A 9488-nucleotide genomic window follows, 5' to 3' on the forward strand; every position below is an offset into this window, starting at 1 on the left:
CGAAGAGTTTGATGCGGGGGCGCATTTTAGCGGCGGCGGCGGCACAAAATGGCGGCGTCTCCTCAGAGAGCGGGGAGGGAACGGCGGCTGCCCGCGCGCCCGCACTGCGCCTGCGCGGCCACCGCGCTCCGCCCACACGGAGATGCCGCCGGCACCGCTGCGCCTGCGCGGCGCTCCGCTCCGCCCACGGCGCTGGCCACGCCCACCGCCCCGCTAGGAACGGCCGGCGCGCTGGCACCGCCCGCTCAGTCTCGCCCCGCCCACTTCGTTTAACAGGCGCCGCGTTCGCCCCGCCCACTTCGTTTAACAGGCGCAGCGCTGGCCACGCCCACTCCGTTTCGCCCCGCCCACTTCGTCGTTAACAGGCCCCGCGTTGGCCACGCCCGCTCCGTTTCGCCCCGCCCACTTCGTTTAACGGGCGCCGCGCTGGCCCCGCCCACTCCGTTTCGCCCCGCCCACTTCGTCGTTAACAGGCCCCGCGTTGGCCCCGCTCACTCCGTTTCGGCCCGCCCACTTCGTTTAACAGGCGCCGCGTTCGCCCCGCCCACTTCGTTTAACAGGCGCCGCGCTGGCCACGCCCACTGCGTTTCGCCCCGCCCACTTCGTCGTTAACGGGCGCCGCGTTGGCCACGCCCGCTCCGTTTCGCCCCGTCCACTTCGTTTAACAGGCGCCGCGTTCGCCCCGCCCACTTCGTCGTTAACAGGCCCCGCATTGGCCCCGCTCACTCCGTTTCGCCCCGCCCACTTCGTTTAACAGGCGCCGCGTTCGCCCCGCCCACTTCGTTTAACAGGCGCCGCGCTGGCCACGCCCACTCCGTTTCGCCCCGCCCACTTCGTCGTTAACAGGCGCCGCGTTGGCCACGCCCACTCCGTTTCCCCCGTCCACTTCGTTTAACAGGGGCGGTGCTGGCCACACCCACTCCGTTTCGCCCCGCCCACTTCCTATGACAGGCATCACGCTGACCCCGCCCACTCAGTCTCCCCCCGCTTAGTTTACCAGGAGTCGCGCTGGCCACACCTACTGCGCCTCGCCCCGCCCATCGCCCCATTGACCGCCGCCGCGCTGGCCACGCCCACTCAGCCTCGCTCCGCCCGCTTCCTATAACAGGCACCGCGTTGGCCACGCCCAGTCAGACTCACCCCGCCCACTTCATTTAACAGGCATCGCGCTGGCCCCGCCCACTCAGTCTCGCCCCGCTTAGTTTACCAGGAGTCGCGCTGGCCACACCTCCTGCGCCTCGCCCCGCCCATCGCCCCATTGACCGCCGCCGCGCTGGCCACGCCCACTCAGCCTCGCTCCGCCCACTTAACAGGCGCCGCGCTGGCCACGCCTCCCCCTTAAAGGCGCCGTCGTTTATTGCTGAGCCGGGGCGGCCCCTAGAGATGGGGAGACGGGGCCGCCGTGGGGCTGGGGGTCACCATGGGGCTGGGGGTGGCCCTGGCGAGGTCCCGCTCCTCCCAGAGCGTGCGGCCGTCGCAGGAGCAGATCCGCTTGGGGTTCTGGAACAGCCCGGCCGCTCGGGCCACCACCCCGCAGGCCAGCCTGGGGGGGACAGGGACAGCGGGTGAGTGACCCCACACCCCCCCAGGACCCCCAGATCCCCCCCAAACACTCACCCCGGCCCCGAGTTCCCCGTCACCCGGGACAGCGGCTGGCCGCCCCGGCCCAGGTCGTCCTCGCCCGCGGCCACCACCACCGAGCGCCCGATGATGTCCCCGACCTGGTGACACGGAGGGGGGGGGGGTCAGAGGGACCTCAGGGACCCCCCCCAGACCCCCCCAGAACTGTGGGGCTGGGGCTGGACCCCCCCGAGCCTGTTAAGCCCCACAAAACAGCCATGGGGTGCAGCCACCCCCCCCCACAGCCATGGGGTGCAGCCTGGACCCCCCCAACCAGCTGTGCCCCCCAGAATCACGGACTCCCCCAGAATCAGGGACCACCCCCCTCCCCAAAGAGTCAGGGATCTCCCCAGAATCAGGGACCCCCCAAAGTGTCAGGGACCCCTCAAAGAGCCAGGGACCCCCCAAAGACTTAGGGACCCCCCCAAAGAGTCAGGGATCCCCCAAAGTATTGGGGACCCCTCAAAGAGCCAGGGACCCCCCAAAGACTTAGGGACCCCCCCCCCAAAGTATTGGGGACCCCCCAAAGAGCCAGGGACCCCCCAAAGAGTTAGGGACCCCCCCCCCCAAAGAGTCAGGGATCCCCCAAAGTATTGGGGACCCCCCAAAGAGCCAGGGACCCCCCCAAAGAGTCAGGGACCCCCCCCCCCCAAAGAGTCAGGGATCCCCCAAAGTATTGGGGACCCCCCAAAGAGCCAGGGACCCCTCAAAGAGCCAGGGACCCCCCAAAGACTTAGGGACCCCCCCCCCAAAGAGTCAGGGATCCCCCAAAGTATTGGGGACCCCCCAAAGAGCCAGGGACCCCCCAAAGAGTTAGGGACCCCCCCCCCCCAAAGAGTCAGGGATCCCCCAAAGTATTGGGGACCCCCCAAAGAGCCAGGGACCCCTCAAAGAGCCAGGGACCCCCCAAAGACTTAGGGACCCCCCCCCCAAAGAGTCAGGGATCCCCCAAAGTATTGGGGACCCCCCAAAGAGCCAGGGACCCCCCAAAGAGTTAGGGACCCCCCCCCCCCAAAGAGTCAGGGATCCCCCAAAGTATTGGGGACCCCCCAAAGAGCCAGGGACCCCCCAAAGAGTTAGGGACCCCCCCCCCAAAGAGTCAGGGATCCCCCAAAGTATTGGGGACCCCCGAAGAGCCAGGGACCCCCCAAAAAGAGCCAGGGACCCCCCCAAAGAATTGAGGGCCTCACCCTCAGGCGCGAATCCTCCATGCGGAAGGTGGCTCTGCCCTCAGCATCTGCCCAGATGTTCCCCAAATCCCCCGCGTGCTGTGGGGACATCGGGGGGGGGGGTCAGGGGGGGTCCCAGGACCCCCCCCCAAAGCCCCCAAACCACCCCCAGCTCACCCGGTGCTCATCCTGGGGTCCCCCGTGACACTCGCCGTCCGGGTTGAAGTGGCCGCCGCAGCTTTTTTGGGGGGGAACAACAGGGTGAATGGGGGGGGTCCCAGCACCGGGGGGGTGTGTAGGTGTGTCCCCCCCCCCCGTACCTGTCACAGGGGTCCGAGAGGTCCCCGAACTCGTGGACGTGGAGCCCGTGGGGACCCGGGGGGAGCCCCTCGATGGCTCCGTCCACCAGGCAGCGCGTGGGCGAGAGCTGCAGGAACCGCACCAGCCCCCGCGCCGGCCCCCCCCCCAGCGCCGCCACCGCCGCGGGGACATCGGGGGGGACATCGGGGGAGCCCCCCATCCCCCGCAGCACCGCCGGGCGCCCCGAATCCTCCAGCAGCCGCCGAACCCGCTCGGCCGGCGCCGTCGTCTCCACCAGCACCGTCTGCGCCGGCAGCCGCAGCTCCAGCAGCCGCACGTCTGGGGGGCCATGGGGTGATGGGGGGGGACACCCCACTTTGGGGGGGGTCCCTGGCTCTTTGAGGGGTCCCTGACTCTTTGGGGGGTCCCTGGGGTGTCCCCGCAGCTCCAGCAGCCGCACGTCTGGGGGGGCGATGGGGTGATGGGGGGGGGGGACACCCCACTTTGGGGAGGGTCCAGGACTCTTTGGGGGGGTCACTGGGGTGTCCCCGCAGCTCCAGCAGCCGCACGTCTGGGGGGGCCATGGGGTGATGGGGGGGGGAACTCCTCTTTGGGGGGGGATGGCTGGCTCTTTGAGGGGTCCCTGACACTTTGGGGGGGTCCCTGATTCTGGGGGAGTCCCCGACTCTTTGGGGGATCCCTCTTTGGGGGGGTCCCTGCCTCTTTGGGGGGGTCCCTGGCTCTTTGGGGGATCCCTCTTTGGGGAGGTCCCTGCCTCTTTGGGGGGGTCCCCGACTCTTTGGGGGGGTCCCTGCCTCTTTGGGGGGGTCCCCGACTCTTTGGGGGGGTCCCCGACTCTTTGAGAGGTCCCTGGCTCTCTGGGGGCTCCCTGATTCTGGGGGGATCCCTGACTCTTTTTGGGGGGTCCCTGACACTTTGGGGTGTCCCTGGCTCTCTGGGGGGGGTCCCTGGCTCTTTGGGGGGTCCCTAAGTCTTTAGGGGGAGCCCTGAGTCTTTGGGGGATCCCTGACTCTTTGAGGGGGGGGGGTCCTCAATTCTTTGGGGGGTCCCTGATTCTGGGGGTGTCCCTGACTTTTTGGGGGATCCCTGACACTTTGGGGGGGTCCCTGACTCTTTGGGGGGTCCCTGGCTCTTTGGGGGGTCACTGGGGTGTCCCCGTAGCTCCAGCAGCCGCACGTCTGGGGGGGCGATGGGGGGGGCTCACTTTGGGGGGGGGTCCCTGGCCCTTGGGAGGGTCCCTGAGTCGATGGAGGGAGTCCCTGACTCTTTGGGGGGGTCCCTGACTCTTTGGGGGGGTCCTGGCTCTTTGGGGGGGTCCCTGACTCTTTGGGGGGTCCCTGGCTCTTTGGGGGGTCCCTGGCTCTTTGGGGGGGTCCCTGAGTCTTTAGGGGGAGCCCTGAGTCTTTGGGGTGAGCCCTGGCTCTTTGGGGGGGTCCTTGGCTCTTTGGGGGGTCCCCAATACTTTGGGGGATCCCTGACTTTTTTTGGGGGGGTCCCTGACTCTTTGGGGGGGTCCATGACTCCTTGGGGGGGTCCCTCACACTTTGGGGGGTCCCTGATTTTGGGGGGATCCCTGCATCTTTGGGGGCATCACTGGGGTGTCCCCGCAGCTCCAGCAGCCGCACGTCTGGGGGGGAGATGGGGTGATGGGGGGGGACCCCACTTTGGGGGGGGGTCCACGACTCTTTGGGTGTGTCCCTGACACTTTGGGGGGGTCCCTGATTGTGGGGGGATCTCTGACCGTTGGGGGGGTGGTCCCTGATTGTGGGGGGGTCTCTGACTCCTTGGGGGGGTCCCTGGCTCTTTGGGGGGGTCCCCAACTCTTTAGGGGGGTGCCTGACTCTTCGGGGGTCCCTGACGCTTTGGGGGGGTCCCTGATTCTGGGGGGGTCCCTGACTCCTTGAGGGGGTCCCTGACTCTTTAGGGGGGTCCCTGGCTCTTCGGGGGCTCCCTGGCTCTTTGTGTGGGGGGGTCCCCGATTCCGGGGGGTGTCCCTGCTCGGGGGTCTCACCGGGGACACCCTCCAGCGCCGCCCGCACGGCGTCCGCGCAGCTCTGGCACCGCATCTGCACCGCGAACTCCAGCTGCGGGGACGGGGAGGGTCAGCACCGCCTGGGGGGCCCCCCCCGCACCCCCAAACCCCGATGGGTCCCCCCCATTCCGGTCCCGATCCCCGTTATCCCGATCCCGACCCGGACGCTGCTCCCGCCGAGCGCCCCCTGCGCCATCGCCGCGCCCGCCGGAAGCGGAAATACCGGTCGTCCTGGCGACCGGCCAAAAGGGGAGGGGCGTTGGTAGGGCTGTCGCGTCCGGCGTCGCGTCGCCATGGCAACAGCGCGGTAGGCTGCGGCGGCCCGCGGCAACGCGGAGTTTGGGGATCCCTGGCTCTTTGGGGGGGGTCCCTGACACTTTGGGGGGGTCCCTGACACTTTGGGGGGTCTCTGACACTTTGGGGGGTCCCTGGCTCTTTGAGGGGTCCCTGAGTCTATGGGGGGAGTCCCTGACTCTTTGGGGGGGTCACTGGGGTGTCCCCACAGCTCCAGCAGCCGCACGGGAGATGGGGTGATGGGGGGGGCCTCACTTTGGGGGGGTCCCTGGCTCTTTGGAGGGGTCCCTGACACTTTCGGGTGTCTCTGATTCTGGGGAGATCCCTGACTCTTTGGGGGGGTCCCTGACTCTTTGGGGGGGGTCCCTGACACTTTGGGGGGGTCCCTGACACTTTGCGGCATCCCTGATTCTGGGGGGGGATCCCTGATTCTGGGGGGATCCCTGACTCTCTGAGGGGGATGTCCTCAATTCTTTGGGGGGTCCCTGATTCTGGGGGTGTCCCCGACTCTTTGGGGGATCCCTGACTCTTTGGGGGGGGTCCCTGGCTCTTTGGGGGGGTCCCCAACTCTTTAGGGGGGTCCCTGGCTCTTTGGGGGGGGTCCCCAACTCTTTGGGGGGGTGTCTGAGTCTTTGGGGGATCCCTGACTCTTTGAGGGGGGGGTCCTCAATTCTGGGGGGACATGGGGGGTTTGGGGGGGACACGGGGTGTCTAGGGGGGATATGGGGGGGCTGGGGGGGCGGGAAACGAGCGGAGGGGCCTCCCCATGGGGCTGATCCGTGCCCCCCCCCCTGCAGCTCAGGGACCCCCCACCCGGATCCGCCGACCCCCTCGGGGCTGCGCCGCCCCCGCTCGACACCGGAACAACCGGGGGGGCCGCTGCCGCCCCCCCGCCGCCTCTTCCCGGTGACACCGAGGCCGCACCGGGACCCCCCGCCCCCCGGGACCCCCGGGACCCCCGGGACCCCCCCGGCGCTCGGTGCCGCAGCAGCGGATCTGCGGGTGCTGACGAAGCGCTGCGCCGGGGGGGGGCGGGGAGCGGCGCGGCCGGGACCCCCCCGCCTGCCTCCACTCGTGGCCGCGCTCACCCGCCGCGCCGGAGCCACCGAGCGCCCGCGGCCGCTCCGGTCCCCGACACCCCCAAAACGGGAGCTCCCGCCGCCCCCCCACCCCCCCAGCCTGCGCCCCAGCACGGCGCCGGTGCCGCCGCCCCCGGGCCGGCGCTTCCCCGACACAGCGCCGCTGCGGCCGCACCCGGCGCTGCGCGGTGACACCGGGGACGCGGCGGCGAGGACACCACCGGAGCCGCTGTCCCTGCGGTTGATCTACCGCGAGCTGTGCCGCGCGCTGCCCGCCGAGCGCCTGCGCTTCCACGGCGACCCCGCGGTGGAGCCGGCGGCCGCCGCGGCGGATCTGGTGCCACTGGAGCCGGCACCGCAGCCGCACCGTGAACATCCCTCCGGCCTCTTCGCACGGTACCTGCAACACGTGGCGGCCACCGGCTCCGACTTCCTGGGCGCCGCCTTCCAGCTGCGCCGCCACGTGCCGGGCGCTGCCGACTACGCCGCGGAACCACAACGTGAACCGGCGCCGGCGTCCCCCCCGGTGCCGCCGCACCAAGACGGGCTGTGGCGCCCGGTGCAGCCGGACCCGGCGGATCTACAACCGCTCCAGCGGCGTCTCAACCGGCTCTGGGCCGCGCTCAGCGTCCCCGCCGGCGAGCGCGCGGCCATGGCGCTCAAGTACGGCAGCGGCGCGGCGCTGGCGCGGTTACCGGCGGCGCTGGCGGCGTGGGAGGCGGCGGCCGCGGCCGTGGCGCGGCGGGAGCGGCTGCTGGCGCGGCTGGAGCGGCTGGAGAGCGGCGGCGGCTGCGGCGCGGCGGGGTCGTCGGCCGCGGCGTCGCGCCGGAGCCGCGTGGAGCGGGCGCTGCGGCGCAGCGAGGCGCCGGTGCGGCGGGCGCTGCGGCGGCTGCGCGGGGCCTTCGGGGACGCGGCGACGCTGCGGGGGCGGCCGTACGGCGCCAAGATGCGGCGCGACGCCGTGGAGATGCGGTACGCGCTGCAGCAGCGGCGCCGCGCCGCCGCCGTGCTGGGGGGGGCGCCCCGGGACCCCCCGCCCCGGGACCCCCCACCCCGGGACCCCCCGCCCGGCGATGCCAACGGGGAATAAAAGCACCAAGTTGGGGGGGGCACAGATTTATTGGCTTCGGAATTAGGGGGTGAAGCACCCCCCCACTTTGGGCGCCGCCGCGGGTTGGGGACGCTCGTGGGGGACATGGGACCCCCCCAAACCCGTGGGGGGGCTCCCTGGGACCCCCTAAGGGGGCAGAGCGCCCCGAATTAGAGCACAGACCCCCCCCCACGGGCACTGAACCCTCAGAGGTTCAGGGAACCCCAAATTGGGAGCCAGGACCTCAATGGGGACCCAGAGCCCCCAAATTGGGACTCGGACCCCAGAGATTCAGAGCCCCCAAATTGGGATTCAGACCCCCAAATTATTACATGTGCCCCCCCCAAATCCAGACCCAGGACCCCAAATTGGGACCCAGACCCCCCCAAATTATTACATGTGCCCCCCCAAATCAGGACCCCAAATTGGGACTCGGAGACCCCAGAGATTCAGTGACCCCTAATTTGGGCGCAGACCCCCCAAATCGTGACATGCGCCCCCCAATCAGGACCCAGACCCCCCAAATCACAACATGAGCCCCCCAAATTGGGACCCAGACACCCAAATTGGGACTCAGAACCCCCAAATCACAACATGAGCCCCCCAAATTGGGACCCAGACGCCCAAATTGGGACCCAGACCCCCCAAATCACAACATGAGCCCCCAAATTGGGACCCTGACCCCCCAAATTTGGGCACAGAGCCCCCAAATTGGGACCCAGGTCCCCAACCACAACCTGGGCCGCCCAATTTGGGACCCTGACCCCCAAATTGGGATCCTGCCCCCCCAGACATTCAGAGCCCCCAAATTGGGACCAAGACCCCCCAACCACAACATGAGTCCCCCCAAATTGGGACCCAGCCCCCCCAGACATTCAGAGCCCCCAAATTGGGACCCAGACCCCCCAAATCACAACATGAGCCCCCCAAATTGGGACCCAGACCCCCCAAATCACAACATGAGCCCCCAAATTGGGACCCAGGACCCCAAGATATTCAGAGCCCCCAAACTGGGACCCAGATGCCCAAATTGGGACCCAGACCCCCAACCACAACAAGCCCCCCAAATCACAACATGAGCCCCCCCCAAATTGGGACCCAGACGCCCAAATTGGGACTCAGAGCCCCCAAATCACAACATGAGCCCCCCAATCAGGACCCAGGACCCCAAATTGGGACCCAGACCCCCCAGACATTCAGAGCCCCCAAATTGGGACCCAGACCCCCAAATCACAACATGAGCCCCCCAAATCACAACATGAGCCCCCCAAATTGGGACCCAGACGCCCAAATTGGGACCCAGACCCCCAAATCACAACATGAGCCCCCAAATTGGGACCCAGCCCCCCACCCACAACATGAGCCCCCCAAATCACAACATGAGCCCCCCCAATCACAACATGAGCCACCCACATTGGGACCCAGCCCACCAAATCACAACATGAGCCCCCCAAATTGGGACCCAGACGCCCAAATTGGGACTCAGAGCCCCCAAATCACAACATGAGCCCCCCAATCAGGACCCAGGACCCCAAATTGGGACCCAGACCCCCAGACATTCAGAGCCCCCAAATTGGGACCCAGACCCCCCAAATCACAACATGAGCCCCCCAAATTGGGACCCAGATGCCCAAATTGGGACCCTGACCCCCAACCACAACATGAGCCCCCCAAATCACAACATGAGCCCCCCAAATTGGGACCCAGCCCCCCAAATCACAACATGAGCCCCCCAAATTGGGACCCAGACACCCAAATTGGGACTCAGAGCCCCCAAACCACAACATGAGCCCCCCAATCAGTGCCCAGGACCCCAAATTGGGACTGAGCCCCCCAACCACAACAAGCCCCACCCCAACTCATCCCCCCCCCCCCCCCCATTC

General features: G+C 68.4%; 1 protein-coding gene across 1 annotated transcript; it reads right to left on the reverse strand.

Moving 5' to 3' along the window:
- Positions 1–1259: 1259 nt before the first annotated feature.
- CCS (copper chaperone for superoxide dismutase) lies at positions 1260–5368 on the reverse strand. Its single transcript, XM_082076909.1, has 7 exons — positions 5303–5368; positions 5122–5194; positions 3110–3428; positions 2967–3027; positions 2811–2888; positions 1618–1721; positions 1260–1543 (listed from the first exon to the last, which is right to left on the reverse strand). Exons 1-7 carry the CDS (start codon positions 5336–5338, stop codon positions 1378–1380), a joined length of 837 nt encoding a protein of 278 aa, XP_081933035.1. The 5' UTR covers positions 5339–5368; the 3' UTR covers positions 1260–1377.
- Between the last annotated feature and the right edge of the window lie 4120 nt (positions 5369–9488).

This window comes from Streptopelia decaocto (genome assembly GCF_964273445.1).
Source record: "Streptopelia decaocto genome assembly, contig: HAP1_SCAFFOLD_2293, whole genome shotgun sequence".
Taxonomy (NCBI): Eukaryota; Metazoa; Chordata; class Aves; order Columbiformes; family Columbidae; genus Streptopelia; species Streptopelia decaocto.